General features: G+C 43.3%; 1 protein-coding gene across 6 annotated transcripts in view; it reads right to left on the bottom strand.

Moving 5' to 3' along the window:
- Positions 1-1,708: 1,708 nt before the first annotated feature.
- The window catches only part of STAU2 (staufen double-stranded RNA binding protein 2), a 294,957-nt gene continuing 277,429 nt past the window's right edge, over positions 1,709-19,236 (bottom strand). For all 6 annotated transcript variants that reach the window (XM_055318242.1, XM_055318241.1, XM_055318238.1 and 3 more), the window contains 2 exons: positions 3,982-4,070; positions 1,709-2,857 (listed from right to left, as the gene is read on the bottom strand). In XM_055318242.1, coding sequence (XP_055174217.1) covers positions 2,764-2,857; positions 3,982-4,070 — 183 coding nt within the window. In that variant the 3' untranslated portion in view covers positions 1,709-2,763. The remainder of the gene's footprint in view (positions 2,858-3,981; positions 4,071-19,236) is intronic.

The following is a 19,236-nucleotide window of genomic DNA, read 5'->3' as shown; positions in this document are numbered from 1 at the left end:
AAAGGAAGGAATATCCTGTCACAGCCTGATTGGTGGTGTCTCCCCATCGATCTTTGGCAAGTTGTACTGGAAAGGGATGGTCAGAGTTCCAAAGTGTAATATTATATTTCCAATCAAAATGTAAAAACAAACCTTTTTCATAAAGCACATTGGCCTCAGCACTGGGAAGTGACTACAAAGCCCATTGCTGATTGAGAAAAGCTGAAAGCAGACACTGTAATTGATAAAGGAGATAAGTCAATCTGTGTCCTTTAAAGAATAATGAGTTCCATTTTTCATCAAAAAGATCTCCTTGTGGCGAAGAAACATTCTTTCAATAAATCTACTTAATGGTTTCCTCTCTAATGATATATAACGTTGTGCTTTGGAACGAGCTTGGAGCATCCTAGGCGGTTCCTGCAAGGGTCTGCAGGCCACCCAACATTTGCATTGCTAATTTAATCCAAGGAAAACCCAGAAGGTTCCCAGACAGTGCTGGGTTCCCAGGACAATAGCTAAAGGCTTTCCCGGGCTCTTCAAGCAGCTAGATGGGATGGAATTTTTAGATAATTATCCCCCACTAAACTTGACCTCCTATGCAAACTTATATCCCCCCCCCCCCATTCCCCTCGCACCGACCACCACCCTGGTGTGTTGGAGATACATCAGCTCTCTGAGGGTGGCTCACATCAGATGGCTCCGGAGTTAAACGTTTCAGACTTTTGGGTGGTGAGAACTGATTAGCTTGTTTGTTCCCTGGGCTCGCCACTCTCCTACAGCCCTATTGGCCTTGGTGCTCTGGCCGTGGGCTGAAGGAGGCAGTCTGTGTTTATTGTGCTTGGTAAACTGAAGATCCACTTTATTTTGTATTTAAAATTTTTTAAAGACTTTATTCATTTATTTGGGAAAGAGAGAAAGAGACCACAGAGGGAGAGTGTGAGGGAGGAGCAGACCTTCCCCCTCCAGCAGGGAGCCTGATGTGGGGCTCGATCCCAGGACTCGGGGCTCATGACCCCAGCTGGAGGCAGAGGCTTAACCGACTGAGCCACCCAGGCCCCCCTGAAGATCCACTTTAGAGACCCTGCCCCAAGTAGTGCTGTGTCCAGGCCTGCTCCCCACCCAGCCCCGGGCAGACACCTCAGGTGGTAAAGGCAGAGCAGGAGACACATCCTCTCCCTCCCGAGGGAAGGATCCAGGGCCCTCTGCCCCCAGTGCGGGGCCGCAGGATGGGTTGCTCAGCTTGCCTTACTTACCCCATCACCCCCCCACCCCCAACTTTACAAACGTGCTGTTATTTCCACAAGGACCCAGCTTTATGTAACAAAACCCGTTTCCTCCAAGGGCACCCAGCCCTCCCAGTACCGGCGGACTTCCCCACATGGGAATCATTAAAAACAACCCTCGAGTTATTTCCTTATGTTGCTGTTTGTTTATTCTCCAGTCGCGTGTGAGTCAGCCCCATCATGATTTGTGGTGGTTTTGCTTATGAAATCTTACATAATTCTATTTCTCTTGTCATGTTGGGTCGAGCAGTGAGGCCCTATAGTGTTTTCTCATTGCACAACGTTTGCGAATCAGTGGGGAGAACGGCGGGACAATGGGATGACCAGGCCCGAGCAGGCCGCAGTTTCGCAGGTAGGCCCGGCCGGGTGGCGACCCCGGGAGGGGGACACCGAGGCGACGGCTGAGGGACGAGAGCCAGGGAGCGAAAGAACAACAAGGACAACGCTTCACACAGAAACCGACCAAATTTTTACTGCATTCGCTACACGCTGGGTTCCAACATGCTGGTCCAGAGCGTGGCTGGCTACAAGCTGGCAAGGCCTCTACGGCTCCTCCAACAGCCTTTCCCTTCCCCGCCATGGACATTATTTATTTTGATCCTACTCACTGTCCCGAGTCCAGAGGCAGTTATTGAAAACACTCTTGACGCCAACAGTGAGTGGCTACGACACACGGATGAGGGTGGGGGCGATGTCCACCTGGGAACGTGGAATCCGGAGAAATGGTTTGCGGAGGCCAGACGCCTCCTTAGTGCTAAGAGTATGATGGAGCTCAAAACCCACAACCGTTTTTTGTTTGTTTGTTTGTTTGTTTGTTTGTTTGATGCCTGGAGTATATTGAAACTAGTTGTTCCTAACATTATTTCATATTTTAAATAAAATATCTGACCTGATTTAAACCTTGTTTGTTTGCATACATCTTTGAGGCGTGCGCCTTCAAGTTATTCGTATTGATACAGGATGAAGATTACAAATATCTGCATAAAAAGAGCAACTGTGTGACTCTATATGAAGACAACAACCATCACATTCCACAGCACGGCATTGGTTAATCTTTGAATCATCAAGCATTATTTAAAACGAGAGAGAGAGAGAGAGAGAGAGAGAGAGAGAATATAACTGAACACAAGCGCCACGACAAAACAATCATAACAACAGAACCGAACCCAATTTTCTCTATTAATCATTTAAAATTTTTACCTCTGTTTCTAACACTTCTCATTAATTGTTATTTCCAGCTCCAGTAGCAGGATCAGATTTCTGCTGCCTCTGGGCAAATGAGTTATGATCTGATCTCAAGTTCCAAGGGAAATGCTCAAAGTTTTATTTTTCCCCAGTTGAATAAACAGTACTATGTATATTATCTCTTGTGTTAGAATAGTGTTGTCTTCACATAAGACTCAAATAATGGTATTAGTCATTCATTTCCTTGAACACAGACACCCTCACGCGTGCTGACAGGTTTATAAGGATGCGGTGGCAGCCGCGGTTCTGGGAGCTGCTAGATGATCGACTTTGATTTCTTGCAGTCCTGAGCGATGGAGCCCGGGTGTGTCTGGTTATTGTCCGCTTTCTCTCCCAGATGCTGGGCTTGTCTGGAAGATTAATACATTAACAAGAGCTGAAGGTCCAGGGTTGCACGTCTTCAGACATGTTTATTAGCAGATGGCACACAGGATTCAAAGGTCACCACAAAAGTGACATTTTAAAGTGAAACAACAATATTTATGTTCAGATAGTCTACTGATGAGATCATGTGGAAATGTTTTTGATTAAATTAGCTTATAAATGGTTGCCAATCTATAGACAACTTAAAATGCCAGGTCTGTTTACCAAATGTTTCCTTCTCACGCTCTCCCCTTTTACATATTAATGACCGAGTGGTGTTTTGGGGGTACGCTTATTTAACGTACAGGATTAATATATCTGGGTTTTACTTCCTGGGTTATCTATTTTTTTTTTCATTCTAAAAAAGTGTTATCTGCTATGTGTGTTCTGATATCTGCGATTATTAACGGCTTGGAAAGAGTTTGGATTCCATTACGTAAATGCAATTGCTTTCCATTTCTTTGGCATAAATTGGGCCTCTGAGAGAGACCCAAACTTCAGCCTCCCAGGTAAGATGTGATGTTCAATATCATACAAAAAGCTACGGGCTGGATTCAAAAATACTCTCTAGAGCTGCCTTCTCGCCTCCGCAGCCCCTGGGAGCCAGGCTCGGGTGGCAACGTGTGCTCCTGCCTCTACAACACTGTGAAAAACAGCATGTGGTCGGGGGGGGGGGGGGAACACCTCTTCTCAGCTCCTTTTTCTTTTCTCTCTCTCATGCCCACAACTTAGCAGGAGTGTGAGTGAAAATGTTTAACTCAGAAAATGGCCCAGCCAGAAGAAAGCTCAACGGCATGAAGCAAAAATCAGTGTTTTTAAGAGTTGTGTAAGTCTCTAAGGTCAACAAAACTCACCTAAATATTTCCAGCAAGGGCATTAAGATGCAGAAATAGTGATCCTTTAGTAGATTAAAACTTTCACAGACGTATTATGGGAAATGCAAATGACCATATATGCTACTGTTTCTCCTTTATTTACATTGAATTGTACAATGAATGACTCTGTAAGATATTGTCTTGAGGGCTTTTTACCTTATTGTCGTCTATCTCATATTTTCTTTTGTACAGTTACAAAATTCGAAAAGTAAGAATAGGGCAGAAGGTTTACTCACTTTTCAAGAGAACTTTTTTCAATATTCATTGCCCCTTCCATTGGATCCAGTCCTTGTTCGGAAAATTGTTTCAAGGCACTTAAAGCTGCCTGAAAATGAAAACAAACACACAAACAAGGAGATCCATTCACTGACTTTAGTGTTAATAAACAGGTAATTGTAAAAGAGAGCTGAGATGTATAGTAAAGACTATCATTTTCATTGGTCTAAATAAACGCTTGTGTGCATCATTTAACAAAATTGCACTCGAAAGGCCGCATTATCATGGAGCAATGTATGTACCACGAGGGCTGTACTTCTGCGGAGGGAGGAGGGGGAGAGAGGAATCTCCAGTCTCAGGCCCTGTCCCTCATCCACGATTCTGTAAAGTCACCAAATCTTTATCTGCAAATGTGAAAACACCTACTTTGAGCTATTACAGTTTGACAAGGACTTTGCATGACTTCCCCTCATGTGACTGAACCACGCATTCTCTTCCTCCAGATGGGAGGAACCTAGAATTTTCCCAACTGAGGTGCTCTTTCCAAAGTTAGCATAAAGCTACTGCTCGATGTTGCATTGAGCCCCAACCGAGTCACAGGAGGGGAGCCGAGGACTGGCCCCGAGACCCCGGTGCCTGCCAGGGGCTGGGAGGATGCTACTCTGCGGGGAGAGAGAACCTGGCCCTCCTGGGGCCCTGGGGAGGCAGGCCTGGCCATAGCAGAGCCTCCCGAGGTGTTGATATGCCCGTCATGCGTGGGCCGCTGACGGGTGTTGACAGGCCGCTGGAGCCTCGCTGGATGGCTGGGAGGCACCAAAAATGCGATGCTGATAAGATCTACATAACTTGTTGACACTCTTGTGCGCGGTCCAAATTGTTATTTCTTCGAATAAGAATTTGGTTCTTCTGCCCCCCCTACCCTCCTCCTTTAAAGCCTCCATTTAGAAGGGCTTTGTTGAGTCCAAGATAGGTATGAGCTGCCCCGGCCTGGAGATCCCCCCTGGGTCACACTATGGTCGTCTGTATCTTCTCAACTGCCTTGGCAAGAGGCTGACTCTTGCAGTTTTCCAAACTTTTGTCCGCCAAAGGCCCCTTTTGGGTAGCTGACTAAATGTGTGATCCCTTGTCAATGTCATCATTCGCCATATCTTTTTTTTTTTTTTGGTTTTAGTTCTGAAGTTAATAAACTTAAATTTTTTTTTTTTTTTGGAGTAGTTTTAGTTGTGCAGAAAAATCGAGCAGGGATGTCAGTGCCCCACCCCCACTAGTCCTGGCTGTGGTCCAGCTGCTGACATCAGCTGAGGCAGCAGGTAAGCGAGACTTCCAGCTGGGTAGAAGCAGTGTGGCTGCCTCACTGGGGTAGTATCACTGGGCGTATTGTGTCCCCCACCACCACCCCACCCACCCCACCCCACCAAAAAAAAAAAATCTATATGTTGAAATTCTGACCCCTGATACTTCCAAATTGTGGCCTTATTTGAAAATAGGGTCATTGCAGATGTAAGATGAGGACCTACGAGATGGAATAGGATGGCCCCAAATCCAATATGATCAATGTCCTAATAAGAGGGGGAACTCTGGACGTGGACACACACACACACACACACACACACACACGAACACCATGTGGAGAGAAAGGCAGAGCTTGAAGTGATACAACAGAGGCTGAGGGATGTCAGCGATCAACAAGCCACCAGACGCTCGGGAGAGGCCTGGAACAGATTCTCTCTCGCAGGAGGGAACCGACAGGACCAACACCCTGGGGTTTGGACTCCCAGCCTCTAGAACTGTGGGAAGATGCATCGCTGTTGATTAAACTGCTCTGTTTGTGGTGTTTTGTTATGAGAACTCTAACAAACGAATGTAGGTACATCATAATTCGTCCTTAAGCATAGTGGAACCTCTCCCTCCTCCCTGTGATGTTGCCTTTTATCTTTTTTATTGTAAAAATAGTCTTCATTACAGGAAGATCATAATAGGTCCAAGCCCAAAAGAAATGCAGAAATATTCAGTCCCAGCCAACCATTTACCGCCTGGTATAACGTCTCTCCAGATGCTTTCTATCCCCGCCCCATATGCACATACATTAACCTGGATCATCTCTTAACACTGTTTTATAACCTGTTCTTTTCGTTGAACACGAGCAGCGTTGCATGCCAATAGAGACATGTCGGTAGCATCATTTTGCCTGACTGCACAGTATATTGACCTTATGTGCCCTCTTATATTTAGCCGGTCCCTACTTGGACATTTCGGACACTCCCAATATTGAAGCTCTTATTATCACCGCATCAAGCTTTCTAACGGTTAACATTTTTGCATACCATCTCAATAATTTCCTTGTGGTAAATTCCTAGAAATTGAATTTCTGGACCAAAAAGTACGCACATTTTTAAAGATCTGATATGAGCTTTCTCTCTGCCCTCAGAGAGGTTGTGACCACAGCAGCAATGTGAGGAGCTGATGTTTCTCTTAGGTGCTTTTGGAATTAACATCTCAGAACCACTTTTGTGGGGCATTTGAGCAAACCGTTTTGTCATTTTATGACCCCACCTTATTTTTCATTTGTCCATCCTGACCACTTAACTTTATTCGCTAGATTTGGCTTTGAGTAAGGTTTGGCTGCTTTCAAAAATTAAATTCACTCTCAAAAGATCCAGATTTGGACAATCCCCCCCCCCACACACACACACACAGCCACCCACCCAAGAGAAATCTGCAGAGGGATTTGGCTCACATTGAGATTCATTCAATTGGGTGACCTCTGAGGTCCTTTCAGGTCCTGGAATGCTGGGGTGCTGGAGATGGACGTCCTGGGTGACTCTCTGTGAACAGTCTTGTATGTGTGCACGTTCTCACAGGCTTCTTACATGAACCTGAGCCTGGAGTCCCGCCTCACGTATGCATGTATGGGGGGAAGCACCAGGCCCTCTCACTGTTAGGCTCCAAAGACCAGTCCATGCCTGACCTTTCCAGATAGCCCAACTTCATAGGGGGTGAGGATGGTGCTAATGAACTTATAGGTCTTTGTATATTCAACAAACGAACAACTGTTCTTTTTTCTGATCCATTTGTATGTGAATTACTGTCAGGAATGCTAATTTTGATTATTTTCTTCCCAAATGAACTATTGTGGAGGACTGCTCAGTACCCCCAAATTTAAATCTGCAGTGTGGTATAGCTGAATGAGACAGACAAGAACTCCAGGGCTTCTTGGTCCTGTTTTATTTCCAACAAAGCCAAAAGGGCAACCAAAACAACTTTTAAAAACAGTTTTTAAAAAGCCATTTATAGGCTAGTTGCAGCCCATTTTCACTGGTTGTTTTTGGAATACTTGTTGCCTGAAGACCTGGAACCAAATGTCGTGCTACACCAAGTCCAGGACCCGGTGACACCTGCTCTGTTCCATCCAAAAAGAGAAGCATACATGAGATGCAGGCCAGGTCTCAGAGAGCAGGTTCAGTGTTTTAGCTCTTGCAAAATCTCCTGGATGATTTTATCAACATGTCAAGCAGGTCCCCGTGCACTTTCAAAATGCCTGTCATCACTCAAAGAATGTACTGCAGGTTGGAATGGCGGCATGCTCTTTCACTCAATGCCATGAATAGATTTTCAGAATTCTTGCACAGCTGCTTCCCTCCAAAGGTATGCTTAAAGGCTTCCAAATAATATTCCCTTATTTATCTGATGAGATAATTCAACCCACATCTTATTGATAACCCTGAATACAATTGCCTATAAATATGAGAGGACTTCTTAGTAATTTATAAAAGACAATGAAGACGATTTATCTTCTCTGTAAACAGTAATAGCTACCATTTGATGAACATCACTCTGCCATAGTCATGAGACCAAGCCCTTTACCAGGGTGACCTCAGGTGTTACCACAGCCCTGCAGGTGGGTCCTACCCATGAGGAATTCAGGAACCTACTTGAGGTTACACAGCTAGCAAAGGTCAGAGTAGAGGTTTGAACCCAGCACACATTCTTGACCAGATCACTTTATTTCCTTCAAACCTAGCCAAATTCAGCATGACTTCTTTCAATATCATTATTTCCAGATCACTCTTATTCCCTCCTCTGTATTCATTCTGTTAATTATTATTGCCCCCCAATAGTTACTGGAGGTAAGCTCATATAATTATCCCTATTTTCTAGAAAAGGGGTTTATTATCTCGTGTGGATCACAGTCAGCTTCCACAGCCTTCTTGTGGTCCCTGGCTTAACTTCTGAGGCTTCGTTCAGCACTTCTCTAACACTTGTAGTTTGGGCTAAAATTAAATTGCTATAGTAATTATTTTGTCACTTAGAATTATCCAGTGGCTCCCAACAAGGTAATTCAACTGTCCGTTTCTTAACATTCTGAGGGTGCTAAGTCTTGCTCTATTTTTTTTCCTCTCCTGTATCATTCTGAGAAGCGTTCATTCCTTACCTGCATGGGATTGCTGGCTGGAGGGAAAGAAAAGCTGCAGGGTTGGCCTGAGACCATGGTATGTAGGATACTACAGCAAAAGGAGGTGCTGGGATTGCAAAGGCAAATAGACAGGGACAGGACAGAGAGCTGGGCGGTGATTTATAGAGAGAGATAAGTCAAATATGTTTAGGGAAGCCGAGATGGGCAGGGGGTGCCGACCAGGTGCCTCCTCCGACAGGTACTAATAGAACACTGGCCCTGCTTCTTCTCCCACAGGTAGAGAGCTCAAATGGGGAGATCCCTCCCTACCCCCAACTCATCGGCCACTACCAGATAGGATACTTTGCAGATGAAAAAATTCCATCTGTGAGATGGGTGTGCTTCACTTTCTACAGAAGAAATGGCTACAAGAATAGGATAATGCAGCAATGCCTGAAATAGCTCCATTCATTTAGCAAGACTCAATTATCAATCATTTCAAAGAACAATGTATAATGGAATGGCTTTGCAAACAGATGCTACAATTTAACAATCCGCAAAAAAACATTTTATTATACACATCCAAACCTGTCCAGAAGGTGGTAAAATCAATGAAATCTCCATGTTTAAGCTACCCCAACTGAATAAATGGTTACTTGCTAGAGGCCAGTTGTTTAAAAAGAGAGAGAGAGAGAGAGAGAGAGCATATTATAAAAATGCTAGATAACAGTAAAGGACATTGTAGTGAGGGAAAAAATCAAATAACTCTCATTTGGAGAGACATCTGAAGCCTGATTAAGGAGCAAGTTCTCACTGTCTGCTACTGAGAGGATAAATAGATAACAAGACGCTCAGCTCTTAGTGTCTCTGTTCACCCCTCAGCCTGGACAGTTTGCTGTGTGATAAATGTCAACTAATGTTGAGGAGTCGTGGGAAGGAGGTAAATCTGGGTGCCTTAATGAGGAACATCCTGAATGATGCTTAAACCCAAGTTGTATAACTTCCCACACACTGTGGATTTGAGAATTTCAAAGATGCACTAACAGAAGTACCCAGAACCCTCTGTAAGGCTCTGGCCATAAACAAATAGACAACTCAATGATTTCATTTCCAAGGTCAGAAAATGTTTCCTACCAAATCAAAACAAACTCACTCAGCATCCAAGTGTATGTTACCACAGTCTGCCAAGTGGAATCTCAAACTGTAGCTTTATGACCATTTATGTGTTCTGAGATAAAAAAAGAAAAAAGAAAGAAAGAAGAAAGAAAGGAAAGAGAAAAAAAGAAAGAGAAAGAAAGAAAGAAGAAAAAGAAAGAAAGAAAGAAAGAAAGAAAGAAAGAAAGAAGAGAAAGAAATTAAGAAAAAAAGAAAGAAAGAAAGAGGGTATTCAAGGCAATTCATATAGCTTGGTTTGAAAGGAGAAAAACTTTTAAGAAGCATTTTAAAGAAGTGGATGACATTTCCTGTTCTTATTCCTGTCTTTTCATCTTAACACTTGTATCCATTTGTGTGTTTCCCTTAAAAGAAAGCATCTACATAGATACGTAGAAATATTTTGGTCCCCAACAGATTTTACAACTGTTTTGTGAGGAAAGCCCCACAGGTTCTTGAACAGATGTCGCTACCATTTCATGGATCACTTGTTTTGCGCGTAGTTATAGCAATACCAGAAACAAGATGCCAGGAAGATACTTTCCATGCCTGTTTGTTGGTCTTGGTTCGCACGCATGCACGCGCGCCTGTGTGTGTGTGTGTGTGTGTGTGTGTGTGTGTGTGTGTCTGCAGAATGGAGGTGAGACTTCCCAGCCATTTCTACAATTTCTAACTTTCCTTTCATTAATCAGCAATTAGCAAATTGTGTTGGAAACAATGCCGAGTCTTCCTACTTCCTTCCTCAGAGGCTAAATGTAACAGCATTAAAGCATTTTTTTATGAGATGACGATGGTCTTTACTAGCAAAAAATGTGAATTTTAACTCATCCCTTTATGACACACGGTTCTTCTTGTAGTGTTTAAACACAATGTTCAATGGATGTTTTTATTTCCTTTTTTCCCCATTTCACACTTTTCCCACCGATTTTATGTCCTGAATCCCACAAACAGGCTGTTCCCATTAAAGTCAATGGCAACCACACACGCCTGAATGTGGCCTTCATTTTTAAGTCAGTATCCAAGGTTTGTTTTGTTTTGCCTTTTCCTCTGAAGTGCTTGCTCATGTGGAATTATTCCTGGGAGCAGCTCTAACTGCTAGATTCACTTCAGAATGCACACACTGGTCATATGTACAGCTCCCTAAATCAGTCTTCTTAAAGAAGAAGAGAAAATAGGCTTCAAACGGCAAACGTCTTTATTTGCAGTGAGGACTCCTCTAACTTCTCATCCCAACAATCTTTGGGACTGGCTTTCTATTAAATCATTCCAATGACTGAAAACCAGCAGGTTCTTCAGTAAGCTTAAGGCTTAGTGCTCAAAGAATGTGAATTTTATTTAACATTCCTAAGTTATCATTTTCTTGCTTTGAAAGGTCTATAACAAAATGCCAAGTCTCTCTTTCTCTAAAATAAAAGAAACCAAAAAGAGAACATTGTATTTCTAAATTGTCTCACATGGAGATCGGATCCTCAGTCTATAACATTTCAGATGAATCAATGATAGGACTTGAAAAGTAAAATGAAAAAGGATTATACTAAGCTCTCATTAAACCATCTGCTGCCCTGATTCTAACAATTTCATATAGTCTGCACTTTCTACTTATGTGCACATAATCCTATTGGTTCGTGTAATTTCCATAAAATTGGTACTTTGTGAATGGCTTACTGTTGGAACAAAGGGAGTCAGCCTGCAGAGGTGATGGCTACACATCATTAAATTAAAAAAAAAAAAGGCAGGCAGTGGTCTGAAGACATGCAGGTTTTGGACAATCTATTAAAGCAGAGAACAGGAATTTTGACTCTAGAATTAGGGGACTTAGTACAAAATTGGACACTTAGACTACAGACTTAGGCATCATCTATATTCGGTGGTTAGGCTCTTACGTTGGGTAATCCATGGAGCTGCCAGCCTTGACAATGATACAGAGTGTAATTTCAAGCAGGATTAACAGTGCTGAGGAGTGTTTGTGGTGTGTTCAGAACAAACATCAGCAGTGGTAGTCATGCTGCCATGTCTTACTCCAATCACACTGTTTCTGTTTTACCAACACTGTTCTTTTTAGAATTCTTGCATTGTCCTGGATTTAATTAGTTTTGATTCAACAAAAAATCCCCTCTGTAATGGAGGGTTACGACAACGTGCTGTTGAGTACCAAGGCAGGTGTCCATGAATGGCAGCAGGGTTGCTTTGTCCTTGGCGGGACGATGCCCAGAGACGTGTCCACGTTCTAACCTCCAGAAGGTGCGTATGTTACCTCACATGGCAAAAGTGATTTTGCAGATGAGATTGAAGTATAAACATTGAGATGGGGAGATAAACATTGAGGTGGGTCCAATCTGATCACATGAGTCCTTAAAATCAGAGAATCTTTCCTGGCTTTGGTTGGAAAGGAAGATATGGCCAAGGACAAAATGGTCAGAGCGATGTTTTAAAGACAGAGGAAGGGGGACCTAAGCCAAGGAATGTAGGTGGCCTCTAGAAGCTGGAAAAGGTAAAAGGACCAATTTGACCTTCAAGTAAAAAACAAAACAAAACACAAAACAAAACCCTGCTGATACCTTGATTTTAGGCCAGGAAGACCCTCATCTGACTTCTTATCTATAGAATTCTAAGATAATTCATTTGTGTTGTTAAGCCATTAGGTTCAGTAATTTGTCATAGCAGTAAGAGAAACTAATATACTCGTCATCTGGACAAAGAAGGGTGGAGAGCACGCCATTTGGAGTCTATCAGGCCTAGACTAAAACGCAGCCCTACTGAGGACCAGCTGTGTGTTAATGAAAGTTACTTTACCTCTCTGAGCTTCTTTTTCATAATCTGTAAATGGACTACAACACCGACTGCACTGGATTGTTTGAAGGGTTAATGCCTGGACCATAAATGAGAGCTTTTATTACACATCTCTCTCTTTTGAGAGCAATATCCAGTCATGAAATTCTTTATACTCTCTAGCTTCATGTTCATTTATGTCCAGTTTCTTATGTATATTTCTATTATTTTTTCTAGCTCATTGCTTACTGATCTCGCTTCCCAAGAGAACTCTATCATTATGCCTACCACTTAAGCAAAAGCCATTAATAACTTCCAGCCACCAAATAACATTCTGTATCCTTGGCCTGGCATTCAAGGCCATCCATCAGCCGGTCCCATTCTACTCTACTGCCTCATTTACTGCAATCTCATTACAGAGTGTCTCCCAGAGTGTAATGCCCAGACCAACAGACCAGTCATCAGCCCCAGGAATACTTGGCAGGTGTCAGTGTTAGCAAGGGCTACCCAGCCACTTGGCCTGGAAGCCTCACCCACATGGAGCTCCTGCCCTGGTCTGATGGATCTACTTCTTGTCTACTGGAGACATCTGAGTTTTCTTACCTCCACACCTTTGCTCCTGCAGTCTTTCATCTTCCCAGGGTGGACATCTCCAATGCCCAGCTTGTCTCCCACCTATGAACTTCTGATGGCTCTTGCCATCTGCCTCCCTGAACTGTGGGTTATCTTCAACGTGTTTGCGTACTGTTTCTCAAATAGTTGGCCAGCCCTTGGCTGGCAGAGCCATTGTCCTGTTTGGAAATCAACACCTGTGTTTATAGAACATCTTCAAGGAATATTCCTTGGTTGATTATCCATTGGCTTCCATCGGAAGCTCCCCAAAACAGACAAGTGCTCACAGATATGTTTCTGCTTTCTGTTTCTCTCTATTCTCAGTCAGCATCTTGTTCTCACTTGTTTTTCATCACTTCGGGGCATCCTCCAAAACTTCTGTCCTATGAGGCTCTCTCTCCTCCTTTTACACACCCCTCCCATCTCCACACAAGCTCTTCGGACAATATGTTGTAGGACAAACAGTCCCAGGAAAGCAGAGCTGGGTCATCTCTATCCTCCATGTGAGATAAAATTCTGTCTCACAATCTACCTCCAATGACTATAGATGATAGCTACTGACTTTTTGAAATGTCAATCACTTGGGTTTTGGCTTCTGTCATCTTTGGGTCTGTAACTAGTGTTTCCCTCTCTCTGGGCCAGTGTGAGGTCTACAAAGAAAGTGCCTGGGAAATCTTTCCTGGAAGGACACAATGGGGGCTTTGCCTGGGACCTTCAAGGTGGTACATCCTGAAACAGAGGACCAGAGGGGAGTCTCTTCCACCCAAGGAGAGCCTGGTTCTGGAGGGCAATAGTGCCTGAATTCTGCTCTGCCCCAAAGGTCTCTTAGGGACTTCATGGTTCTTTGATACTCTACTCCAAAGAGAAGGAGAAGTATTGCCCTTGAACATGGGCACACACTGTTCTGTCTACCCAGAAATTCCAGTTAGGTTTGAGTATGTGATTGAAAAAGACGTATAGTTATTTCATAATTTTTATTACATTTAATGTGCTCTTGGATGGCATGGCTGTAGGGGGAAGGTGAGAACAACAGGGAGTGATGGTCAATCAGTAAACCCTATGAAGTTCTGTTCAGAACTTTTGGTTGTACTGAAATAGATCCAAGGTGGTAAAGGCAGGTGGGGTGCAGACTTTGCTGATTCCCTCAACAGGTGAGGCATTCAGAAACCTGATTTCTTAGGGCACCAGGGCAGCTCAGTGGTTGAGCTTCTGCCTTCAGCTCAGGGCGTGATCCTGGTGTCCTAGGATTGAATCCCACATCAGTCTCCCTACAGGGAGCCTACTTCTCCCTCTGCCTATATCTCTGCCTTTCTCTCTGTGTCTCTCATGAAAAAAATAAGATGAAGAAGAAGAAGAAGAAGAAGAAGAAGAAGAAGAAGAAGCAGCCTGATTTTTTTCCTTGGGGCATTTGGTGGCCATTCCAGTGGTCAGATTACAGCAGAGAGGGGGCCAGGATAGATATTTACCTATATCCCAAATGGCTCCTTAGCTTCTTACTGACATCTGATTTTACACACACACACACACACACACACACACACACACACACACACGTATGTATGTATATTTACTTTTTAAAATGAAAGTTCCAAACATTCATAAAAGTACAAAGAATAGTATACTGAACTCTCACACATTTATCACCCAGATTAAGAATTATCAATATTTTGCCAATATTATTTCATATATCGTCATGTTTTCCTGGAGGATTCTAAATCAGGTATCAGAGAAAGACACTTGCCGTGATCACACCTAACAAAAGTAAGAACAAATCCTTTCTGTCATCTAAATTCCCAGGTCATGCTAAACTTTTCCTGATAGCCTCAAAGATGTCTTTTAAAGTTGATTTTTGAATCTACATCCCAAAGTTCATGCATTGTATTTGACTGCTCTTTTAAGATCTAAGAATCCTGTGGAAGGCAGAATAATGGCAAAGATGTCCAGGACCTAATCCCCGCCAGGACCCAGGGGAGGAGGCGATTAGCCTGAATTGCCCAGAGTGACCAGTCTAACCAGAGTCCCTAACCTCAGGGGTCCTCTCCCAGTACTGGTCAGAGAGGGACATGTGAAGCTAGAAGTCCAAGAAATGGATTCTGCCCTGGAGCCTCCAGAAAGGAACACAGCACTGCCGACACTTTGATTTTAGCCTGGAAGATGTTGTCTCCGACCACTGAGATGAGACATTGGTCCTGTTTTACGCCACCATTCCATCGGGGGGATGTGGGGGGGACTGAAGGTCATGTGGAGCTGTGAAGGGCTGAGGCCCTACTCTTTCCTGAGACCAGCTGGTTTTGGGCCCAAGAGGGAGACTGGGAAGCAGCGGGGCCAGCCCTGCTGGGTGCCTTCTTGCTGCCGCTGGATCTCTGAGGGCCACAGAAGGCAGGAGTGAAGAGCTCCTCACCCTGCTCCAAGCAAGTTGCAGACTGACGTCAAGTCACTCATCACCTAAATCTTGTGAAGACCTTCCTCCACCTTAGGGACCTAGGCCCACTCTCCTCTTCACTCCTAACTCTCTCTACTGGCTTTCTTTCTGTTCCTCATCCTGGACCAGCTCTGCCCCAGCCACAGAGTGGGGGCAATGGAGAGTGAGGAGGTACAGAGCCTGTGGCAGAGACTGTGGACCTGTCTGGGTAGGAGGGTGAGTGACGACTCCTGGCTGGACTCAGCAGGAAGGACTGACCTAACAGGGGGACCACTTTGGTGAGGCCAAGATCCAAAGCTAGGCGAATTCAGGGTCATTGTCAAGGTTGGAGCCCAGATAGGCCAGGACCCCATATTCACTGGGCTCATCAGAACCTATAACTGGATGTTTATTAATCAGCAACATCATATTTTTTTGTAATACTAAAAGGCTAGGTTTCCATTGATTTGGGAGACCTCCAGCCCTCTTGCTTTTCTTCTTACATCACTGGGCATCTCTTCGCAGTTTCCTCAACTGCTGGCTTTAGCCTTGCCCTGACTTTTAAGTCCATCCTTGGGCCTCTTATCTTCTCTATCATTATTTTCTCCCTAGATGATTTCACTGGGGACTATGACTTAGATCTCTTGTAAACACGGATTGCCCCCAATTCCTATCTTCAGTCTGGCCTTCTGCCCTGGAGTTCATACATACAACCACCTGGTGGATTTCTCCCCTTGGGGGTGTAAAAGGCATTTAGAATCTGCCAAGACCTGAATCCATGATTACCATTCTCCAAAACACTCCTCTCCCAAGATGTGTAACCCTCATTCAACCAGCAGCTCTGACAAAATCCCCTAGGAATCAACCCCACTCACTTCCCACATCTGACCACTTATCAAGTTCTATTGGTTCCTCTTTGAAATGCATCCAACATCCAAATATGTCTCGCCACTTGCTCTCCTGCCATCCCAGCCCAGGTCATTGTCATCTCTCAGCAAGACTCATGCCATAGCTTCCCAACCAGATCTCTCTGTAGCTTATGCTCACCTAAGGCCATTCCTCCAAATACATCCAGAGCGACAGGTGTGAAATACAGATGAGAACAGTTCAGGACCCTGCTCAAAACCCTCCAGGAGCTTCTGGTTGCTCTCAGAACAAAACCCCAATTTCTGACTTGATACAAAGCCCTGGGTGACCCTAACCCAGCTACATTTTCCCTACCGTGCTCCCCCATACCCACAGAGCTCCAGCCATGCCAGCCTCTCTTCTCTTTGTAGAACACCCTGAATTCATTCCTGTCTCAAGGATTTCCATATGCTTTCCCTTAGACATGGTCTTTTCCCAGTTCTTCACATGGGCTCTCTCCCTCACTCCATCTGCTTCTCTACTCAGTTGGCACCCTGGTGACCATTGGACCTAGACAAGCTGAGTGTTCTCACAGCTCCTCACACTGCCTCATTTGTAGTGCTTGCTGCTTCTGAATCAGGACCTAGAATAGTATACACTCAATAAATAGTCATTAGTTTAATGACTTGAAAGACTGAATAATTAAAAACAAGCTTCATGTTTAAGAAGTCCTAGCCACCTTATATATACAGTTTATTAATTCTCAGAAGTTCTCTATGGAAATTAGGGAGTAAATAAATCATTTCCTCCACTTATTGAAACTCAGAGGTAGCCGTTCATTTGATGTTTAAAGACTGGTTATTCAGCTGGAATGAGTAGGTGCTAAATGTTAGTCTTTTAAATGAAGAAAGTAAAGCTTAATGATAGGTCTCCAACATAAGTGTTCTCAAGTGTTGTAAACTTATTGTATGTGAATTAGTGCAACCTCGGAAGAAACTTTATTGAAATTAACTGTAATTTTTTTTCCTAGAAAGTCTTCATTTTTCAAACTAAGAGAAATGCAAAGTCACTCTAAAGTTCAAGTAAACTGTATCTTCTTTTTCTGGTTACCACTGACAGAAAAGCATATCACTGGTAATGTCACACTTGGTTTGGTGATTTTTAGAAATTCCTTTAAAAGTAACTTTTAAAGTCTATGCTTAAATAACTATCTCAAAGGAAAAACTAGTATCTTGATTCCTTAAATCATCTTCATTAAGACAATATAATAAAAGAAAAAGATTTACTTTGTGTTTAAATATTCATGATCACAAATGGTCCTCTTCTTCTACCTCTACCCTCAAATAAGAAGAAATTTAGTACACTTTTGGGGATATGCTTGAGGTCTGCCAAATACTTAAGCAAAAAAATTCTCCTAAGTTGTGTCAAGAAACTGCTGGTACTCTAACAGGCTCCACACATTCTAATATATCCAAACACAATTTTTTTTTTCTAATTGCTTGGCTGCAGACGAAGATGTGAAGTTATAAGAATTTATGTGATGATCAGTGATGGAATCCTAATCCATCTTAAGCTGTAAGCATGACAACTGGCAGTTCCCAACATGTATTAAGAGGCAGAGAATTTTTTTCTTTTGCCTGAGGGTACATTCCCTTTCAAAAGATAAATATTTTTCTTCATTTGCTTTCTAAAGATATCATATTAAACTCTACTCTTAACGGTTAATCTTTTAAGGAGGCAAGGTAGACTGGAGAGAGAATCTGTGATAGATTTATAAATTGGGGGTAAAATGTAACACGAGGCATTCCAATACGCAATTTCAAATCAAAACCTTAACTTGGGCAAGGGACATTATATCAGCCAACAGCATTCTTTAGAAATGCCTGACATTCAGTTGGATAGAATTGTATATTGAAATAGATTGTAGGCATATTGTGAATGTTTTTCCTCTAGCATCTGGTAGCATCAAAGCCCAGGAGGAAGAGTGGGTGACCATGCCAGAATTTAAAAGCTGCCTTTTGGATAAATATGTGGAAAGGATATAAATTAAGTTATCAAAAGGCTAGAAGAATTTGCTGAAAGGGGAGGGGGGAGGGTGCTAAAAGCAATAAACCATTTGGAATTTGATAGCATGCAACTTTCATGCTTTGTATAGCTAGTATTGTTAGCCAAGTAAGGATAAAATGGTATTTCAAAAGAGAAAAATTAATTAATGAATGAACAAGCATAAAAAGCAAGAACGCAATACCTGATCAGTAAACGTAAGTAGTACTTATGGTATCTGAGATGCAATGTGGGATGAGCCCCAAGGGAAATCAGGCACTTCCTCTACGAAGCCTTTCTATATTTGGAAGAGAGTAGTGACTTGTGATTTCTGTACTCTGTGTATTAGTCAATATAAACTAACTGCTGAACAAACACCCCCAGAGTCTCAATGTTCATTAAGACCAATTGGGTGGGGGCAGCCTGGGTGGCTCAGGGGTTTAGCACCGCCTTCAGCCCACGGAGTGATCCTGGAGCCCCAGGATTGAGTTCCACATTGGGCTCCCTGCATGGAGCCAGCTTCTCCCTCTGCCTGTGTCACTGTCTCTCTCTCTCTCTCTCTCTCTCTCTCTCTCTGTGTATCTCTCATGAATAAATAAATAAAATCTTAAAAAAAAAAGACCAATTAGGTGTTCCTGGGCTGTGGATCCAAGTCAAGCAGGGTCCCAGGCCCCTTCCCTCTTGTGACTCTGCCCTCTTCTAGTCTAGCATTATGGTCCTCTCCATTTAGCCAGTGGAAGGGAAAATAAAACAGAAGATAGTATGTAGGAAGATTTCATAAAAGAGGATGAAAGCCTTCATACTCCATTGAACAGAACCCGAGGACAGATTATACCTATCTCTATGACTACACCCATCTCCAGTCTGGCTGTGAGCTGAGGAGAAGAGGAAGCAGGTGTGGTGAGTAATTAGGCTCTACCACAAGTGGAATCATGTTACTGCACTCACTTGCTGAGGCATCTACATGTCTATCTTCTCACGCTAAAACTGTAAGTCTCCAGAGTAGGGTACAATTGGGTCTTATTTGTTTTGGTAGCTATATCACCAACGCTGGCATGG

This window comes from Nyctereutes procyonoides, unplaced genomic scaffold (assembly GCF_905146905.1).
Source record: "Nyctereutes procyonoides isolate TBG_1078 unplaced genomic scaffold, NYPRO_anot_genome, whole genome shotgun sequence".
Lineage (NCBI taxonomy): Eukaryota > Metazoa > Chordata > Mammalia > Carnivora > Canidae > Nyctereutes > Nyctereutes procyonoides.
Note: the sequence above shows the minus strand (reverse complement) of the source record. Positions and strands in the feature narration are given on the sequence as shown.